At 39.5% G+C, this 21,812-nt stretch overlaps 3 protein-coding genes across 3 annotated transcripts in view; 2 read left to right on the forward strand and 1 right to left on the reverse strand.

Annotated features, from left to right (window-relative positions):
• The first annotated feature begins 77 nt into the window (after window positions 1-77).
• LOC145457351 (uncharacterized) lies at window positions 78-3,380 on the forward strand. The gene is made up of 5 exons (XM_080335547.1): window positions 78-236; window positions 366-521; window positions 1,960-2,000; window positions 2,619-2,820; window positions 3,175-3,380. Exons 1-5 carry the CDS (start codon window positions 113-115, stop codon window positions 3,249-3,251), a joined length of 600 nt encoding a protein of 199 aa, XP_080191673.1. The 5' UTR covers window positions 78-112; the 3' UTR covers window positions 3,252-3,380.
• Window positions 3,381-12,289: 8,909 nt separating this feature from the next.
• Window positions 12,290-16,206, reverse strand: LOC145457797 (uncharacterized). Its single transcript, XM_080336084.1, has 5 exons — window positions 16,054-16,206; window positions 15,782-15,916; window positions 15,598-15,669; window positions 12,572-12,637; window positions 12,290-12,507 (listed from the first exon to the last, which is right to left on the reverse strand). Exons 1-5 carry the CDS (start codon window positions 16,121-16,123, stop codon window positions 12,332-12,334), a joined length of 519 nt encoding a protein of 172 aa, XP_080192210.1. The 5' UTR covers window positions 16,124-16,206; the 3' UTR covers window positions 12,290-12,331.
• A 2,684-nt stretch (window positions 16,207-18,890) lies between these two features.
• Window positions 18,891-21,812, forward strand: part of LOC145457602 (uncharacterized) — a 58,881-nt gene continuing 55,959 nt past the window's right edge. Inside the window, exon 1 of the mRNA XM_080335821.1 lies at window positions 18,891-19,119. Within this exon, the coding sequence (XP_080191947.1) occupies window positions 19,044-19,119 (76 nt within the window). The 5' untranslated portion in view covers window positions 18,891-19,043. The remainder of the gene's footprint in view (window positions 19,120-21,812) is intronic.

The following is a 21,812-nucleotide window of genomic DNA, read 5'->3' on the forward strand; positions in this document are numbered from 1 at the left end:
GTATTTCGTAGACTCGCAAAGAGAAAGTAATTCTCCAAACATCTCTCTCGATTGTTTCCGTCGATTCCGTGCAATATAAAATTTCGATGCAACCAAACAGCGCGTTTTTTGCATGAGTTTACTGCGCAGTTATCGGTCGTCAGGTTTTCGGTGTTGGACTGGCCGGGAAATGAAGTTGCAACTGATAATAGTGTTCTCGTTGGTGCTGATAGGATGTGAAGGAAGAGGCAAAAAAGGTGAGATATCAACCTTGAGCAACGATTTATACAACCGCGGAGTCGCTCTCGCGATTCACTCCAGGCTCCTACGATAACGTAGTTACTGGGAGCGACATGTTGTCATTATCTCGCGCAATTAACTTTCAGCTAAGCGGTGCTACGCTCCAAGTTACGGGAGCATCACGCGTCACGAAGACAATAGGATATCATACGCTTGCAATGATGGCTTCGAATTAATCGGCCCTAATGAGACAGTTTGCGATAACGTATCGAGGAAGAAGAACCGCGCTGCTGCGTGCTCGCGTAAGATTTTCTATACCATAATTGTTTGTTTGTTTTGATATCCAGGGTGTTTCGACTACATTGGTCATTTTACACCAGGTCGACATTCTTTATTTTGATTCCGTATTTACCGAATTGCAGTACAGCCCACTTCTAGGCTGTTATTAGACACCGCTTCCACGAACCACGTGGCGAGGGGGAGCCTAGATAAACCTCCAACTTTTGGGTAGGAATTCTGGAGTAGAGCTCAGTCGGACTCCAACCCGCAATCTATTGGTGTTGCAGCTGTGGATCATACCACTACGTGGCTATGCTGTCTCGCTACTCTATACCATGATATGGACTTTAACTTTTCTCAACCGCATTGTGATTTGCAAACTTTCTTATTAAGCGGGTGTCTGTGAGTTTAGCTTTTTTAAACACAAATACTGGAGAGGATAACAGGATTGCGACGCCGTGCCCAGACTACATTCTGCTAAGTCGTAATATCATTGCATACGAAAATCAGAAAATGCTGGGACTTAGTGTATAAATTAATCTATTTTAAGTATAAAACAAGCCCATAAATTCCAAATCACAATGCAACAAGTGAATCGGCAAAAATGCTCCTTGGTGCCATCCCCATTTATACGGTTACATATGTTTGAGCGGGCAAGGCTTCAAATATATCATGATAAAACCCAAACATGCCAGTCAAAGATCCAGCATGCCGCACAAAGCCTCTTCATACAAACGTCTGGGTGATTTAGAATTCGGCTTAACGGTCCCATGCAGCCGCGCACCGTGACAAAAGAATGTGACCCAGGCTCGCACGGGGCCTTGAACGCGACAGCATTTGTAACGGCCTTTGTTCAGATATGGAGAATTTATTCAGTCCACCAATGCAACTCACAATACAACTAGACATGACCTTTAACGACTTCACTCGCATCGCAAGCAGTAATATCGCCAAACGCACCCGCACGACCGCCACACCGAGAAGGAAAGACCTCATGCTCTCAACTGAATAACCAGAGTATGACCGATAGCGAACCCGTTTACCATACAATCTATCCCCGGTATCACATTTTCTTAATTGCTTATATTTGTCATTTTCAGACTGATGCCGCACACCGCAATTTCGCTATCCGTTCCTTTACAGTGTGACGTTTACAATAGTAATACTGTTAACTGTGTAGCGAGCGTTTCTGTGCGTCGTATATTCAATGTGAATTTCTGCACACTGTTGATCGTGCCGATCCTAGAGAGTGACCCACGTCAGCTTGAATCATATACCTCAACAAAACGCGTTTGCGATGTATCATTCTTGTCTGATTAGTAGACACACGTAAATACAATCTGAGGAGACTATATAGAAATCTTGGCATGTTGGCAGATTTGGAATCGACCTCGGCTAGACTCAAATGTCTAATCCAGCACGCACCGGACCTCGTCTTATTTTCGTATTTTTGCTTTTCAGCCATTTACGTGGGGAGTGGAAACTGTACTGCATTGGGCGTGGTAAGCGTGGTTTATTTTCGGAACTGTAACAACATATAAATCGAAATATGTCGCTCATAGGGATAGTCTGTATTAATCTGCATGATCAAATGTGTTCTTCCGAGAGCCGTGTTTTAATAATTATCGAAACAATCTTTGATTTATCAATTTCATACCGTTCAAAATACCACATGAATTGCGAATAATTTGGTCGCCCACGATGGTCTACAATTGCACATTGCATAAATAAAAATGTAGGACACACTCAAACGAGGCATGCTTACCAAATGAAAAATACCGAAAGATTGCAAAGGAAGGCTAAGCAATAGAAATAAAGATGCATGGATGCGTGATGTCAAAAGCGTTATCCGTTAATTCATTTACGATTTATGTCAAGAAGATCCTCGTGTATGACCAATTGACCATTGCTCATACATGAAGGAAAACGTATACTGTCAATCACCCACGGCACCGGTGCCTGGACATTGGCAAAGTACATTTCAGTAAATTCTAGTCATATCACCGTCACCAGCACTGGCCTAGCATGACAAAGCAAATATGACATTATTTTCATTAGCCAGAGGAGCATTCGCTAACCATTGTTTGTCCAACCCGAACAGATTCTAATTCCATTTGCAGTGCCCTACTAAAGTCAGTTATTTGAAGAAATTCCAAATGGTTGAATCTGAGGTTGACCTCGTGCGCAATTCTGAGCAACTGGAGGGAGAGTACGATTCCGCGATCTTAATGAGAGCCGTCCCGTCTGAAATACGAAGGAGAGTGTGCAAGAATGCATGTCAGTACGGGCCGAAAGTTTGTGTGCCATATCAGAAGAATTCCAGTAAGAACTTATCTGATATACATTTTGATCTTCCATATACCTATATAAAGTTTTCGCGATGTTTGGTAGTCATAGGGTCGACACTGTCGGTGTATCAACACATGTGCGATATCTTTGCCGTAAAACTGGGAAATTGGTAGGGTCTTTGCTTGTGATATTATAGGCACCTGGGAAAAGTAGTAAACGTTAGGACAGTGAGTGCCGAAGTAGCGATGATGATGTAGTTCTGAATCAATGATAGGGCATCGGATCACGTAACGTAAGCAGAAGGAAAATTATACCATATTTTTCGCTGTCTGTTTTTTTTTGCAAATATGTTCTAATAACGATATGTTCTAATAATTCTATCTACAGAGAAAAAAGAGCTGGCCAAAATGTGCTGGAGATGTTTCAAGAAAAGAGGATGTTTTCAGTTCAATTTCTGGGGATGATTCTGACAACCTAAAACAAAGCAAAATAAACACTATATAAAGTTTTATTGACTCTTGAATTGCTTCGTATTAAACAAAAACACAGTATCGTGGATCTGCCGACACGAAATATATGTATCGCCATCTAAACGGAGTGCTGAATATGTTATGACGGTATATCAACTCGACTGGTGTAGATCTGAGCACAGCCAATATATTCCATTAGTGGGACATTGTCGCTGACTGTCACCTGTCACAAATTGACGGTAACCCCAATGTCAGTCAGTATCGCGAAAGGCTCCAACTAGGGCTGCCAGAATGTACTAGCTGCCAATCCCCTACCTTCTTTCAGGACGCGAATAGTTTGTTTGTTTGTTTGAGGTCTTCATGATATTTGTCAACTACTGTGGTCATTTACACCAGGCCAATTTCTAGGGCTGGGCAAAATCGAGTACCTGAGTGATTCGATTCTGAATCACATATTACGCTTCGAGTCGAGTCGAGTATTCGAGTACCACTCATTATGACGTCACAACATAATTCCATATGTCAAAGTTCAAATATGTACCTTTTATGGCACCACAAAGAACATAATGCTTGTTATCCGTAACATTAAAGATACTTTGGTATTTTTTCGACCATACCGAGCTCATTGCACTTCTAAACAATGATCATGACTTTGGAAATGTGTTATTTCCAGTAACTTTCGTAGCTTTGCACTATGTCTCTTATGCTGCGACACGGCCAATCAAGGTTTCAAGGCTTCCTCGGTGGAAAATAGTATCGAAACTATAATTCTAGTTTGTAAATTAACATTCAGTTGCGAGGAGAGTATAATTTCAGTACTCGAAAAAATCGTCTTTTACTACTCGACTCGAATCATTAAAATTAATACTCGATTCAGATTCGAGTACTCGAATCATTATGCCCAGCCCTACCAATTTCTTCATTTTTAATCCGTGACTGCCGACTTGTAGCACGGCCCACTTCTAGGCTTTTATAAGACACCGCTTACACGGATAATATATGGCGAGGAGGAGCTTAGATAAACCTCCAACACATAGGTAGGAATTCTGGAGTCGACCTCGATCGGACACGAACCCGAAACCCATTGGTGTTGCAGTTGTGGATTTATACCGCAACGTTATCTCGCCACGCAAACGACGCGAACAGTCTCAGCTCGTCAAATCTGTATGCTCTGTCTGCAACTCGTAGGCTACATGACGGAATTAGTTTACTGTCTTTTAAGATGAGCAGCAATGTATTTTGGCTAAAAACAGTGATTCCCAAACCGTGTGCCGTCACAGATTCTCAGGTGTCCTGGAAACCTTTTTGGAGTTTTCGAAAACAACTGTATATATATTTTTGGAAAAAGGCCTGAAGATTAGGAAACGCGACTTATACAGAGGCTTTAACTTCTTCAACAACTGATAAATAAGCACAAGTGACAACGACATAGTTATGGCATCGTAATAAATCATGCAGTCTTTCCACAGAAGAGCAGGTAATTGATTTACGAAAATTTAAAGCAATTTTTTCAAAAGAAATTATAGGTGATTTCTAGTTGTCTGCTAGCAAATCCTATTCCATAATCGATGCAAAAGTAATCAGTAGTGTGTTAAAATTTGCATCTTCAGGTGGACATGGCGTTTCATTTCGAGTGAAATTAAAAGCTGTAAACGAGAGGCACTGCTTGGAAGTATTGGCAAAATGCCGTTTATTGTTGTTGATTATATGTTTCTAAGGCGATTACAACTTGAGTGGTTTTGTTCGCCATGTCCAAAAATCTTATTAATATTTAGGGATGTGCATTACAAAATGCGGGCAAGTCTGTGAATAATTCAACCTCCTTTCTATAGTATATGTTCTGTTCATGTAATAAAAAACATCGATCTTTTTGAAGCATCTTTTTCGGACCAAGTGTGCCGCGAGAGCTGTAAAACTTTCTAGTGTGCCACAAGGCGAAAAAGTTTGACAATCACTGGCTTAAACAGTGAGGCGTGGAAGTGAGTCGCTAATTGTTTTTAGACAAGGCGTTATAACCATAGGACCGTAATTACCGCACAACCCACCCAATTAGGGCCAAGGTTGAAGGGGGCTTAAAATTATTTCATAAATCAACATCACTAAAAACATATTTTGTGGCAAATATATGATACATGAAACTTTTCTTTCCACTTCGCGCGAGTTTGTTTCCCTATGTGTATTGATGGATACCCTACCTCGCAATAATCATAAAATAATGTAAATAAAAAATACTCATTTACCGAAATAAGTATAATTGTACTCGCAATTATGAGGGAACGATGCGTTCCTGTAGTATCGTGTAACGTCGTTTGGATGCTTCATTCAAAGGCCGTGGGGGTTGGGACTCATATCATTGTATTTCCCGTGTGACATGAACATGACGTGCCCAACATTTTCAACGTCATCACATCCATCATCTCTGCTGCCAACTTTGATCACGTGGGCTGAGAGAGGATAAATATACGGAATATGTGGAAGAACCAATATTATTGACAAAATTTGTCCATGAAATTTAAAAGAATTTCGCGCGATTAGAAACCAAATGCATATAGTAAGTGGATAAAATAAATAGAGAAATTTTGCGTTCACTTTATTCTGGCACATTAGTGAATCGTGAAATACTACTGGATTTGTTTAGTTTTGGACAGAGCATATTTTGCGGATGTTGTTTGTAAAGGGAAGCGATAAAATCCGCCGTATGAGAAATGGCGAGCTGGTGCTCGAGGCTGCTGCTTTTTGTCACAGTAATTCTGTTTTATTTCGATATTTAGCGTAGGCCTATTAGCCTAGATTTACTGCGATCTCTTGATTGCATGAAAATGCATAGGCCTACGTCACATCGATTGTCATAGCATCAGGCAGAGACGATTCCATAAAACCGAAGCTATGGTAGAGATCGGATGGAATGTCTACTTCATTCGGGTGATAGAAAGAGCCCTGTAACACGTAATACCCAGAGGTGGTCAGTAACGAAGTACTTCTACTTTTTCGAAGTACTCAAGTAGTTTTCCTCTACTTCTGGTACTTACTCAAGTAGATCTGATTTTCGCTACTTCTACTTCTACTTATTATTATTTTGTGATCTACTTACTTACTTTTCGCTATTTTCAGTTTGTCAAGTAGAAGTAGTTCAATCTTCCAATCAGGAAGATAGCCTGTGGAATTTCGGAGCTGTTTTCACGGAGTATTAACATTTAATTTTCATAAAAGTTTAGTAAAGCACAGAATTTTCGTCGCGCTTCGCGCGCAGTGGATACGGAGTGGCCAGTATGATTTAACGAAAGTATCGGTGAATATAATTTAGGTGGAGGGTTGGCGTGGTTCCGTTCACACCACATTGTCGCCCTTCACCCATGAAATAATTCATCACAGTATATATGGCTCATCATTACGTTTGAAACTGATGTTTCGCAATCTAGCATTTTTTGTCATATCGTAATCTTGCATATATATGTCCATGGCGTGTCCTAATCTGGAAGAGTGTTTTGGCATACCACCTTTGAAACTTTCTGGACTAAAAACATGAAATACATATTCTGCTTTTAGAAGTAGTATTTATATTTCACTTTCAATTCTCAGTATCATATACTTTGAGTTATAATTAATATCAGTTCTTTTGTCCGAATAACATACATGTTGAAGTATAAAAGCAAGTGCAGTAATGCCTTTAATTTCTGGAAATAAAGCTACACAATATGGCATTTTTACGGTCCGCCATATTTTTTATTACAGTTTGCTAATCGCGCAAAGTGTTTACACCATATCCTATACAACTTCTCCATATTGCTCTTCGACTAAACTACGGGCCTTATAGGGGGGTGGCGCTATACCATGCTATTTTCCCAAACGCGTTGTTCGAGAAAACAGAGGATTAGTATCGCATTTCCTTATCAATACTATCATTTTCACCCCATGACGTGGACGAATGCTTATTAGGGCTGTTCAAAAATAACTTTTTTTCCGGATTCCAGCCATTCAGTGATTAAATCGTCAGGTTACCCTAAAAAACGCTGCACACCAAATTTGGTTCAATTCTAACAAGTATTGGGCTCCGCGGATCCAATTAAAATTTTTAATTTATACAAGAAAATTGAAAAAAAAAATTTTTCAAATTTTTCTGTCAACCCCATGAAATTGTTGAGCTGTCTTCAGAGACGATGCAAATAAAATTTGACTCAATTCGGACTAGTAGAAGTGGAGTTATTTGAGTTTTTCGTTGATAATTCTCCAATTATCCTTGATTGGTGGATAATCCGAGAATTATCAACGAAAAACTCAAATAACTCCGTTTCTACTGGTTGGAATTGACTCAAATTTCATTTGCATGGTCTTTGAAGACATCTCAACATTTTCATGGGGTTGAGAGAAAATTTTGAAATTTTTTTTTTTTTAATTTCACGTAGTAAATTAAAAATTTTAATTGGCTCTGCGGACGCTTAGACATGTTCGAATTGAACCAAATTTGGTGTGCAGCCTTTGTTGTGGCAACCTGACAATTTAATCAGTGAATGGCTGGAATCAGGAAAAAAAAGTTATTTTTGAACAGCCCTAAATTGCTTATGCTATCGAAAATTGGATACCTGCTGGTATGCATCAATATGAATCAAGCTCGTCACCTATCACATAGCTCAATTTGCACCTTTTTATAATCCATCCAATCAGGATCGTTTTCACAACTACTTACTTACTTGAGTACTTTTAAAGTCAGTCAATTCTACTTCTACTTCAAGTAGTTTTAGGTTGCTCTTGAAAGAAGTACTTCTACTTGTACTTGAGTAGATTTTTTCGTCGCTACTTATACTTCTACTTGAGTAGCTTTCTTGACTACTTTGACCACCTCTGGCAATACCACATTCTCGTTCATGCACTCGTGTTATTGCGTTCACTGGTTAAATTGTCAATATTCGATGCATGTCAGCAAAACGGAAGGGTTTGCCTCACTTTCGAATTCAATTACAATGGCCTTTTAGTAACGAGCATTTTTAGTTTATTATAATCTACTTCTGTAGTATAGGTTAGTTTATTTGTGTAAATACTACTTATTTAATTGATATTCTGTGGAACAATCTTCTATTTTCTATCAGACTATGTAAACGCAAAATCAATACCGTTTTATTCACACGAGCGTTCGAACTACAGTATAGTGTTCTGTTCATTCCGCCCTACAACTATGCACTCCGTCTTTTATACATATCGTTTACTTTAAAATTTTATTGCCTTTCATGTACAGCGGCCTAGAGTAGTAATGATATATTGTTATATTCGGCGCTCTATAAATTACTATATTATTTTTGTCTTCATTCACAGTAAAACTGGTAAATACACACACAATCCAGGGAGCAACCTGCCCCCAAGGATAATGGCGAGATTGGAGTAAATTTTTAAAATATCAGTAATTCAGTCAAATTATTATTCCTATGCAATATATGAAGAGGTCAGATTACAGAATTGCGGTAGGTGAAGAACTGGCAAGGGTTATAGAGCAGAAATAGAGATGATTGAAAATGAAGAATCGAAATTACAGAAATTATTCTGTGATTCACGCGCACAAGTGTAATTTCAGTCCAGTGGTGCATTCAAGGCCTTCGAAAGAATATGCACATTGTCCAATAACGTGATCTTTTGGACCATGCCGAATCGAACGTTGACCGGAATCTGTTGGATATGTCTCATGAGTTTTTTGGTTACGACCCCTGTAGCGCCAATGACTATCGGTACAATGTTTATTTTGCATCGCCACATTTTCTCACATTCCATTTTGAGATCTGCGTATTTAGATTGTTTTTCTGATTCTTTTTGTTGTATGTTGTGGTCAGCTGGGACAGCCAGTTCAATGAATAAGCATTCTCTTTTCTTTTTTAGTTTGATGATCATATCCGGGTGGTTGCTCCTGATTTCGCCGTCAGTTATAACTGGTACATCCCACAGAATTTTTACTTGCTCGTTTTCTGTCACTGGTGCTGGGCTGTAATCATACCAATTTTTTGTGGAAGTGGCGATGTTGAAATGCTTGCATAATTCAAGATGAATGTAGTGACCGATCATATTGTGTCTCCATGTGTATTCTCCATTTGTCTCCATGTGTATCATTATTATTATTAATATTATATAGTGAAGCTATGTAGCTTCAAAAGTATGCCTGATCTCTTCATCTTTACAGAGAGCATTAGCAAAATAATAGGGTTACCATACGTCTTATTTTAAGAGGATTTGTCCTCTTTTAGCAACGGTCCGACGGCTATTCCGGGAGATGAGCTGAAAGTTGACCTTTTTTTAGTCAACTGACCACGAAGTGCGAAAAATTCACCATTTTTCAGGATTTTTCTCCGGTATTGCAAGTCTGAAAATTTTGAAAAAGTGTCCTCTTTGCAGAGTTCCAAAATATATTAACCCTACTAAACAAGGTAGTGATGGAAGTATGGATGTTGGGAATCGAAATCACTTTTGCTTACTTTGGAAAGTCAGCCCCTTGTGGTGCCATAACTCAGAGATGAGATATTGATAGCGGCACTGCGCTCCAAATATGATGTGGTCTCAAATTAAAGATAATATTGTGAAAAAACGTTTGGCAGCCGCCATTTATTCCAGAAAGCCCGTTTGCGGGCCTCAGCTAAAATATCTTCATTAAATGTACCACTTGGCGCTACTAACTACAGCTATATGTATCTGTCATGGCATCGAGGTCACTTGTCATCGCTTCTTAACCCTTTGGGAATTTTCTGGCGCACATTTATTTACTGTTGCATTTCCTCGGCGCGACTTCGTTGGCCCCATTTTTAGGTTAAATATATAATGCATAGGAAATATGTGATCCATTTTGCTGCCACGTCATACAATAACATAGACTCTCATTGCAACTTGTAACGCATGTATAACCACCATACTCCACCGTTTCGTCGCAGTCTACACTTTACCGGTGCTGTACAAATGTTTTCTAATCTGATGGGAAATTAATGTAGATGTAGATGCATATATTCCGAATGCTCAATCCACACGAATCACGTAATGTAGGTGATGCCTGCTGGTGCTGACTGATTAAACTTGATGCCAAACGACTATAGTATTTTTATACTGCATACGGCTCTGTACTGGGGACAATATCTGTTGGCCGAGAATATCTGTTCGTGATACCATTCGGGGCGGTATAGCTGATTCACTAGGGACCCTATTTGTATTCAGAAGTGGTCAAAGTAGTCAAGAAAGCTACTCAAGTAGAAGTAGAAGTAGCGACGAAAAAATCTACTCAAGTACGAGTAGAAGTACTTCCTCCATAAGCAACCTAAAACTACTTGAAGTAGAAGTAGAATTGACTGACTTTAAAAGTACTCAAGTAAGTAAGTAGTTGTGAAAACGATCCTAATTCACTCACATGGATTGTAAAAAGGTGCAAATTGAGCTATGCAAAAGGTGACGAGCTTGATTCATATTCATGCATACCAGCAGGTATCCAATTTTCGATAGCATAAGCATTCGTCCCCATCATGGGATGAAAATGATAGTATTGATATGGAAATGCGATACTAATCCCTTGCTGTCTCGAACAGCACGTTTTAGAAAATAGCATTGTATGTCGCCATTCCCCATATTATAAGGTAAGCAATACGGATCGTATAGCATACGGTGTAAACACTTTGCGCGACTAGTAAACGTTAACAAATATATGGTCGACCGTAAAAATGTCATATTGTGTAGCTTCATTTGCGGAAATTAAAGGCATTACTACACTTGCTTTTATACTTCAACCTGTATGTTATCCAGAAAAAAGAACTGATATTAATTATAACTCAAAGTATATGATACTGGAAATTGAAAGTGAAACATAAATACTACTTCTAAAAGCGGAACATGTATTTCATGCCTTTAGTCCAGAACATTTCAAAGGTGGTATGCTAAAACAGCTCTAAAACAAACAAAAAAGTCAGAGTCCACTTTTCCAGATTAGGACGCGACATGGACATGCTAGATTGCGATATGACAAGTAAATGCTAGATTGCGAAACATCAGATTCAAACGTTATGAGGAGCCATATATACTGTGATGAATTATGTCATATGGGCGAAGGGCGGCAATGTGGTGTGAACGGAAACACACCAACCCGCTACCTAAATTATATTCATCGATACTTTCGTGAAATCATACTGATCACGCCGTATCCACTGGGCGCGAAGCGCGACGAAAATTCTGGGCTTTACCCAACTTTTATGAAGATTAAATGTTGATACTCCGTGAAAACAGCCCCGAAATTCCTCAGGCTACCTTCCTGATTGGAATTTTGAACTACTTCTACTTGACAAACTGGAAATAGCGAAAAGTAAGTAAGTAGATCACAAAATATTACGAAGTAGAAGTAGAAGTAGCGAAAATCAGATCTACTTGAGTAAATACCACAAGTAGAGGAAAACTACTTGAGTACTTCGAAAAAGTAGAAGTACTTCGTTACTGACCACCTCTGTTTGTATTATTTATGATGAATTAAAATATATCCTTGAGACTTTCGTATCAGAGTTATAAATTGTACATCTTATCTTGGCATTTCAACCCTTTGTTACAGTTATTTCCTGTGTAGACCAAGTGATAGGTAATATTATGACAGCCCACCCATTAGTGATGTATGTGTATTGTGTAATGATTGTTAGTTGCTATTGTGATGGTACTGTTTTTTTCTAGGACCACCAAGTGTCTAGCACCGACTACGTGAAATAGACACTTGGTGGACACATGACAATGCATGCTTGCTTCTTGTCTGAACTGGCTGCCTTGAGGACGCAGAAATAAAGCTGTCTAAAAACTATTGTGCATCTCTTTACAATTTTACATCGACTATATTAGGAGGACTTCCACAAGATATTCCAATGGCTGTGCGTTATTTATGTATTTGGAGAAATTTCCCTCTTCGCTGGATTAGGTCAAATTTTAGTTTAGCCTCGAACCTTTGAATTTTGGAGACACTGATCTGCGAACGAATACTCACTACTCAGTCTTACTCTTACGTAATCAGAAACAACTTACGCCTATATAGTACTGAAGCGAAATTTTCCATGGTACCGTTTTATTCGAAATGTGTTTCGTATCAATTAATCTTCCACTGGTTTAATGCAGAATTTGGTTCCGTCCTCAACAGGTGGGCGGCAGCATACTGTACCATCTGCACAATCCGAGTCTTTGCAACACCTGGGCCATGTTGGGTAATAAGTGTAACGGAAGTCGGCTGCTCTTTTTCCTCTGAGTTTTGGACATTTCGGGTTGAGTGCTGCAAAGAAGTATAATTCCATTACAGACAGCCTTACATTTTGTCTTGTTCAAGCTCAACTTACTTTCACAGGCTCCTTTGCAGCAATGATTGTCGCCTCCGCCGCAATCTGAGTCTTTTTCGCAGGTATCTTATTAGGAATAGTAGACAGTTCAGTGTAAGTTTGGCGTGGTGAGTTCTGTACCGAACGTGCTGGATGAAGTAGATACTGTGTCTCTTGTTGAAGCACTCACTAAATCTCGCGATTTGCTTCGCCGACCCCTTGAAGTTAGCTAGTAGGCTACCCCCGAAATTTCAGAAGCTGATGACTATAAAAGAGATAGATCTTGACCTTGTGACCGATCTCAATTTACGCTATTTGATATCTGAGGGCGGAGATAATAAAGTTAGATTAGCAATAAAGTCGATCATCGCGTTCGTCAGGATTTATCAACCCAGGATTAAGGAAACCGGTTGATAGCAGCGCATAAAGTTAGTTTTAATCTCATGATTTAACAAACCGGAACAAGTTATCTATAAAAACTGCGTACCATTCCTACGCACAAATATTTTCGATAATGACCGTGTCGATTGTCCCCTAGGTAATGGCTTCGCTGAACAATTATTCACTCACCATCGCAGAGCGATATCAATGTTCTATAAACCGTTCCTTTGCTGTACCGTACGAATTGGACACGACTTTCATTTGGCGATGATGACAATTCTACCTATCTATTACAGTGGCAGTATCGTTATTGGCAAGGCTGCTGTTTCATTCAACAAATTGACAATTGACAGCCTATAACGTGTTTTCGCATTATGATGCAACAGATAACGCAACTCGTCATACGATTAACATTCTTCCGGATCAGCTAACTTTATTATCTTCGCCTTAAAATGCTACCTGATAAGTAACTAAGAGGTAAGGTAGTAACAGTTCCGCTCACAGGTGATTTGGTTTCGTAGTTTCTTAATGATGTATTTTTCATGAGCCCCCGCAAACTGGTACGCGGCTCCTTAAGGGGTCCGTGTATTGCAGTTTATGATCCACTGCTCTCTCTCTCTATATATATATATATATGTAGGGTTACCATAATTTGGAATCGGGAAAGGATGACATTTTTGCCAAATCAGAAAAGTTACTTGATCAAAAGGTCCAAAATGAAATCAGCCGAATTCGCTATTTTTGCTGAAAAATTTAGTGGATTGACTAAAAAAAGGTCATCATTTTCGCTCGACTCCCGATTTACACACTTTTTATATAAGATTAGTTGTGTTGACTAAAAAAAGGTGGTCGCTTTCGATCGAACTACGAATTTCCTATGACGCGCATTTTCACTCGAATCTATCGATTATCTTATCTGTAAAACCTGCAAAGGAGGACGAATTGCTAAAAAAGAGGACATTTAGGCGTCCTCGGAGGACATTTTCAAGAACCTAAAAATTAAGGACAAATCCTCTTAAAGGAGGATGTATAGAGACCCTATATATATGTATATACTAGACATGGTGTGAACCTATGAAAGGTTCAGGTTCGCGTGAACGCGAACGTGTACATATGATGTCACATGACGTCATATTGGTAATTTCTAACCCTACATTTCAATATAGTGACATGATCAAGTGGGCCTCTACACCATATGTAGCAACGACGGTCTATTTCTATGCGGTCTATGCCAGACCGTAAAATGTATTGTGCGTCTGACATTGATATCGAGTAGAGTGTAAAACGGATTTCTATATACTTGCTACCGATATTACCCCAAGAACAAGCTATGCAGTAGCCAACGACCCAATCGCAAGGATTTGTATTTTATGATACACTAAACATATCAAATCAAGATGGAACCCTACTCTGCTAGATTTTGTTACGTTAGACAAAGATGCATTCTTTATTTCAATTTCATTTAATGGCTGAACATACATCATTCGCTGACTACCTATAGTGTATTTTGCTCTTGATGGAAAGGAAAGGACGTAGTTAATTTTTCCTTGATGTTTTTGCGGCATATACACCGACTTATGATATACATGCACATTGCACACGATCTGTGCATATATGCATACCATGAGTGCATATCATGATGTTGTGCCATTGCGGGTCAAGCTCAAGACAGAAAGTCACTACATATTCACAAACGTAAAGCTGGATATTTCGAACAAACTTATGTAACAACGCAAGTAGAATTTTTGAGATTGGCAAGGTGTATGGTCGTTTAGTGTTGATTCTCTATACTACCAGCGCCATGCGTAGAGTATCCGTAAGTTGCCATGCAAAGAATTTTAACCAAAGATATTATAATGACGTGAAAAATTATAATATATGAAAAAGATTCCCAGTGCAGAACCTGCCAAGGTTCGTTTGTGAACGTGAAACTTAAAATTTCTGCGGCTCACACACAGAACGCGAACGTGAACCTCACGTTCGCACCACCCCTAGTGTACATCGCAAAAGCATCGCGTGCACATTGAATAATGGGTGCTACAATGCAATATTTTTGTGGACATACAACGGATTTGTATTTGTAAAGTTTGCGATATCGGTTTAAAAACGTTCCGTATATCCAGCAGGGGTCACCGAAGTAGTCGGCTTTCCTACTCAATTATCAGTAGAAGTAGCGATTTCTCATGATGTGCAAAAAGCGGAAGTAGGCATTGGAAGGTATAAAAAGTTTCGAAAAGTAGATGTGAACGACCATCGTAATTGCGAGACGTATCTTTGTGAGCAACACAAAATGACTGATAACCTCAAAAACAGTGGAATTTTCAAAGGCATATTCAATTGCGGCGACAAGGAGGCTATCTGGACTGGAGAGCAAGAGGAAGCAAGTACGATAGGATTCACTCGCAATAGATCACCAGGTCATATCAGCAAATCGATTTGGATTGGAAGTGATTGTACCTTCTAGTATACGTTGACGAAATGAAGGAAACATCACGAAACGCAGCCAAACCGATATGTAACCCGCGACTCCAATCTGATAATTGTAATTGTTATGCCTCAAGACAATACGCCGTGATGCCGAAAGTCGTCGCGGAATTTATAACAGGAAAAGTTAGGATATATCATTGTACTAATTAGTCGCATAATATTATAAAATTCACCCTCACCTATACAAATTGAGTTTCGACATATCCGCAAGCCCTTGCAATCATAGTGGGAGCTGCACGGGGAACATTGATCTGAAATTGATACCATGCAGTCTCGTTATCGTATCGCGCATCTCCGACTTGAACCGGCATTCAATTTGACCTATATAGAATCGCATGAATTATGCCCGCCTACGTGGCTTACCGTGGAAGCCTTTTGGCCTGCATATTGTTCCGCATGTTTCAACTTTGCAGCATTCCTGGTCTCCGTCGCAGTCCAGTTCGGTTGTGCAAGGTCTTGCGCATCTCTTCGTTCGCGACAGTATCAACGAGCGCTCAACTGCGTACGAATTCATACGATAATTCCACGCATAGTGACAAATATTGTGATGAATATATTTATTCGCGTGCCCTTGAGTTTGTGCTGCGTTCCACGCACAAATTAGCAGTTATCAAAACAAAGAAAGCTATACTCACATGCGAATGCATCGCCGCATGTTAGAGCGAAAATCGCAGCAAGTAAAGCGAATCCCTTCAAGCCAGACATCTTCGAGTCGAAGAAAGTGTATGCACCCGCTTTCTCGTTCACATGTTCTTACATATACTGGTATAGATTGCCGTAAGGTATTTTGGTGGTTATTATCTGGGTCGAAGCAATGTGCTTAATCAGTTAATTGCGGGGAATTTCAAGAACTCTGTTGTTGCTAAATAGGATTCACAAAATTTTCTTCCGCGGGACATGTTTGTTTTGTTTTCGATTCGTAATACGTATCGAGGAGTCCCACGTTCCCGCAAAGAATTAAAATTGCGCCATATACCCTGCAAATGTACGAGATTTATTAGTTTCGCAATACGCGTGGGAAAGTCCCATCTCGCAACCGAATTGCGATGGTCAATGTTCACACATTTCCAATTATAGTATCATCAATTGACGCATTCGTTTTCATCGATTTATACCTTCAATCCTCATTGATGTCCACCGATTGTAACCTCTATAACCCTAACGGCCTACCGATTGTAATCCCGCGATAAATTTACTTGAAGGGACGTATAGAAAATGAAAGGTCTGAAATTAACTCAAATTTGTAGTTTCAAAAAGTAGATTTAGTTTTAGCAGTTTATCGGGACTCACTGCTTTCGAACTTGCAAGATGTATATTCGTGACTAACGCAAAATGACCAATGGCTCTCTCTGAAAATAGGTACTATCTTCGCAAATATATTAAGCAGTCACTGTATTGGCCATTTCACGAGGTTCTTATGACGGTTTCAAAGATATAAGTGATGCAAAATTATCACAAAACTACTTTCTACGTTTCCAAATATAAGGCGCAATATGTGAGTAGTTCTAGTTGAAGTATAGTCGATAAAGATAACCAGTTGACTAAGTCGCGCAATTGAGCAAAATCCACTTCTGCAATCCGAAAGACTAGACGTACTTTGTTACTCACTACCTCAAATTTTAATCCAATTTCTCAACTATACTGTTTAATTCCGATATATTTTCGAACTCTCAACAAATAAACAAGTAATTACAACTGGAGATTACTCAAAATGGTTCAGAAATAGTGCATTATATCAATGGCCTCGACGGCTGTTGGCGTTTTCTGAATGACGGGGCTTGTCTCGACTCGATGTCCTAAAATGACTTGACCAACTTCGACTCGACGTAGGAAAAAGATGGAATATCTCGTGACTCGGAGACAAATTTTCAAGTCCACAAATATTGTATGCTTACTTCGCAAAGCTACGGGTTCAATACTAATCTTTTTCTTAGTGAATTCCATTTCCGCTTACGTTTTCGATATAGTTAGTTCCATCAGCTGGCGTCATAGTGGCATTGACTAATTTTATAACCTCACTACAATCATGTGCTTTAAAAAGTCTTGTCTGTATGAAAGTAGCTGATGCTCTGCGGACACTGTTTGGGACATATGCTGTAGTGATGGTGTGAACGTGAGGTTCACGTTCACAAACGAACCTTCGTAGGTTCTGCACTGTGAATATTTTTCATATATTACAATTTTCACTTTATTATAACATCTATGGCTAGAATTTATTGTATTTCAAGTGCGGGCCACTATATACATGGCCCTGGCATCATAAAAAATTAACACTAAACGAGCATGCACCTTTTCAATCTCAAAAATTTTACTTGCTTAGTTACAAAAGTTTTCTCGAAATATCCAGCTCTCCGTTCGTGAATATTTGGTAACTCTTTGCTGTGAGCTTGACCCGCTATCACACAACATCACATACACCGCATGTAGGTAGTCAGGGAATGATGCTTATTCAACCAATCAATGAAATTGATATCGTTGTGTGATGAAAAAAAATCTAGCAGGCTTACGGGTTCAATCTCAATTTGATATGTTTATTGTATCATAAAAACCAAATCCGTGCGATTGGAGTTGGAGTGTTCGATACTGCTGTATAACTTGTTAACGGGGTAACATCGGTAGCAAGTACAGGAACCCGTTTTAAACTCTGCTCAATATCAACGTAGCAATACTTAGATGCCGAATACGTTGTCCGGTCTGGGTTAGACCGTTAAGGCGTTCCCTTGCAAATCTCGTCGAAATTGTTGGCAAAGCGACGGAAGATATTGATTTTACGGAGTTATTACATCATTTGATTGCCCCAGTTAATACATTTGGCGACGTTTAGAGCGTCAATATGTACTTCAGCTTTGTGGCATTATTTGGCCCGAGTCGTCGCTAGGTATCGTGTATATTATTATAGGCTATCTCTTCACTGAAATGTAGGGTTGGAATTAGCAATACGGCGTCACGTGACGTCATGCGGTTCACATCACTATCTTTTCACGTACTGACTAATCAACTAAACTAGTGGTTCCTATTATTTTTTTCCGTCAGCGCCCCTTTACAGAAATTTTCATGGTCTGGCGCTCCTCATATTTTAGGGATTGTATTTAAGACGAGGGAGCAGAGGTCGAAGTCCGGTCAGTCTTTTCGGATTTGCAAATGACTATTCAAAATATTTTGTGCGGAATCGCGCCGGATGACCACAAAATGGGTGCACAAGTCGTAGCCGCCATGGCAGCTGATTACAGCACACCATTTATCATCAATTTTTGTCATCAATGGTCGATAGGTAGCTTAGCTACGTCGTTTTTGCTCTATCATTCCACGTAGCTGTGACGTGGGCCTGCAGGTTACCCTACCACACATACGCCTATTACCGGACCGATCGGAATGGAGTCATTTAAGGAAGATGATTTCTGCTTATAGGCAGCGATCCATCGATGATCGACATAGCCGTCAGCATCAATTAAAACCCACTCATATATGTTTACAGTTTCGGTATTTATTCCTATGCAGTCGACATATAGTCATGCAGAGTACAGGCTAACTTAGCTCCTATCAGATATTCTTCGATATCGTGTGGGGGACTTGGAAATAAAAATTTGTTCCGATATATTCACGACGAACACCGAACAGGTTGAAGATGAACTCCGCAAAATATAACGTGTATGAGAATGATAGGGATGGAAAGGATTATCAAGGCCAAGTAACTTTATCTGGTAATCATGATTGCAATTATTAAATCTATGGACTTTTCATAATTAACTCTGACAGGCATGTATCCATCACAAGGTCATTTTATTAAGAGTGCGATCAACGATCATCTCTACCGCCGAATATGACAACCGAGCGGCGAAAAGCAATTGTTGTCTTCTGCTTACTGACCCTGACGACAGTCACGGCATTCACGGCAATTTGCGTATTGCATTTCAATTTTCAAGAAGCGTGGACTCGTGGTTAGTACGGTCTAACTACAAAATTGTTGTGAAAATCTTTAATGGCAACGACTTTCGTAGTAAGGGGCTCCTGGATTGAGTTGCTTGGCTTTTATAACTCTGTTATATCTAGTCTCCCGTCTGCACCCTGCTTATCCGAATATCACATTTCACCCAATTGAAGTTTTGTTATGAATCTTATTGCCTTACACGGTTAAAAAATAAAAATACTTTCTATCTCTCTCTTTTGAGAGCTGCCCCTCATGCCGTAAAATTGAAAACAGTAAAAAGAGCATACAGAGTGTTGCCGCAACAAAGTGATATAGTTCGGGTTGCATTTTAAACAAGTAATGTTTTAAAACAATTTGTATAAGTTGGCTATCCTCAACCAATTCGTCAAAATTTGGGACGAAAGTATGTTATGCCGATTCTTAACAATGGATGGAAGTTCGAATATGGGAGCAGAGATCGGCTCATAGATATATACTGATTCGGCGTTTCGTCAACTTCGCAACGCACAATGCTGACAGCGTCATAATCAGCATATCACTTTAATTACGTCTTCGTAAAAGGCCTACCGTGTTAAACTTGCCTCTCCACGTACTTTTGTATGGACGACATAACACGACACAATTTACTGTGGCCTCAAGCATTTAATTTATTCGGTTCGTTTATTATGGACCTCATAATTTGATGAATTGTGCCCGTAGTTAGGATGGTCGGAATCAAATGGTGTTTCAAATTGCAACAACAGAACTTTTCGCTTTTTTGATTGATTTTGACATCTCATTATTAATGAGTTGAGACCGAAGTCATGAATGATTTGCACCTCACTGCGTATATAGGACAAATCTGCAACATACTCATGAACCGTGTTTTACATGGACAGCATTAAAAGTTAAAGTTCTAATCTAAAATTACAATTGTGATCCGAACTGAGCCATTTCCGTTTTGATTGTCTTGGATGTGTAGTGTAGCAACCTGGACATTGGCATCGCCGAGTACGGGCTATTGCGCCAACAATAAAATATTTATCAATATTTTTGTTACATTTCTCGATGCCTTCGCGGGCTGCACAAAATCTTATCAAGGGTCGTAGTTTGCCCACCAACTGCTTTAGACGATTCCAATATCTTACTACTATACCGAAAATCCTGATGGGAGGTCAACAAATAACAGCAAGCTAAAAAGTGACTACTAACAATGGGCCCTCCCGAAGATCCAGCATCATTTATAACTTGCCCTAAATTTTCGAAAACGCCCTCTTCATCAACTCTACCGGTGAATCTGACCAAATTGGCTGGCAAAGGATAAATGTTTGATAGGACTATGAGAAACTACTAATATACGAAATTCATTCGTGAATCTTGAAATTTTTCGCGCTTCGCGCATGCATGCCGAATCCCAGAGAATTTTCAAACCATAACCACTCGCGATTTCGGTGCGTATAGTAAGCTGATATGGACGGAAACGGATATGGACAGTTTAACATGGGTACTTGGCGTCCAGTCAGGTCATTACTACTGTGCCCTGGAATGCGGCCGTAGGTTAGATAAGTAATCCAAATATCGCCGTGAATAGCAAAAAGGTTGGCCACCCCTGTTTTTAGAATGCATCGTTTTCTAATGTAGAAGGTACAGCGGGCTTACGGGATTTTTCTTGATTTGATATTTGTATTGTATTATAAAAAGCAAATACGCCCGATCGGTTTGTTGTTTATATTCTACAACTTAATTTTAAGGTAATATCTGCATTAAGTATAGAAATCGGTATTTTACTCTGATCATTATCAAGGTAGCAATAGTCTAATGCCCTGAGAATACATTTTTAGGGCCTAGCTTAGACCGTTAAGGCACAAGATTATATTCCATCACGTCCTCGTCGAAATTGTTGGCGAAGCGACGGAAAATACTCATGTTATCGAATTAATATAGCATTTGATTGTTCCAGTTGATGATGCTTAAAAAGTCAGCTTTTACTTCAGCGTTGGGGTTTGATGTGGCCTGACCAGTCGCTAGGTATCGTGGAAGTGGACTTTATTACTTTAAGGCAGGGGTTCTCAACTTCCCTTGTATAACGGGCCGCATTTTAACAGCAAAAAACGATGAGGGCCGCAGAACATTATTACCATGTATTTATGGGCTACTAATAAATTTAGGCTACTGTAGCCTATTTACCAGTCATATACGGGCATTTAGTACATCTTTTATGCATTGTAAGGCATTAATGGACAGCGCTCGTAAATTTGCGGTTGCTGTTTTTTGTGAGAATACGTTTCTTCCACCGGCGCAAGTAATTGGGCGTGGAATGCATTCGTTGCCATTTCGGTATATGCACTTTTAAACTAGCCCTTCCCCCATATAACCGAGCTGTATGTTTCAATGCGTGAGCGAGAAAGTTCAAGATTGCGGTAACTTCTTCGTGACAGAGGCCATTATCATCACTTTGCGAGCTCTCAGTGGTATGAGAAGAAGTCG

The sequence above is a fragment of the Botryllus schlosseri genome, chromosome 15 (assembly GCF_051294905.1).
Source record: "Botryllus schlosseri isolate E-star chromosome 15, Bs_hap1, whole genome shotgun sequence".
Classification (NCBI taxonomy): domain Eukaryota; kingdom Metazoa; phylum Chordata; class Ascidiacea; order Stolidobranchia; family Styelidae; genus Botryllus; species Botryllus schlosseri.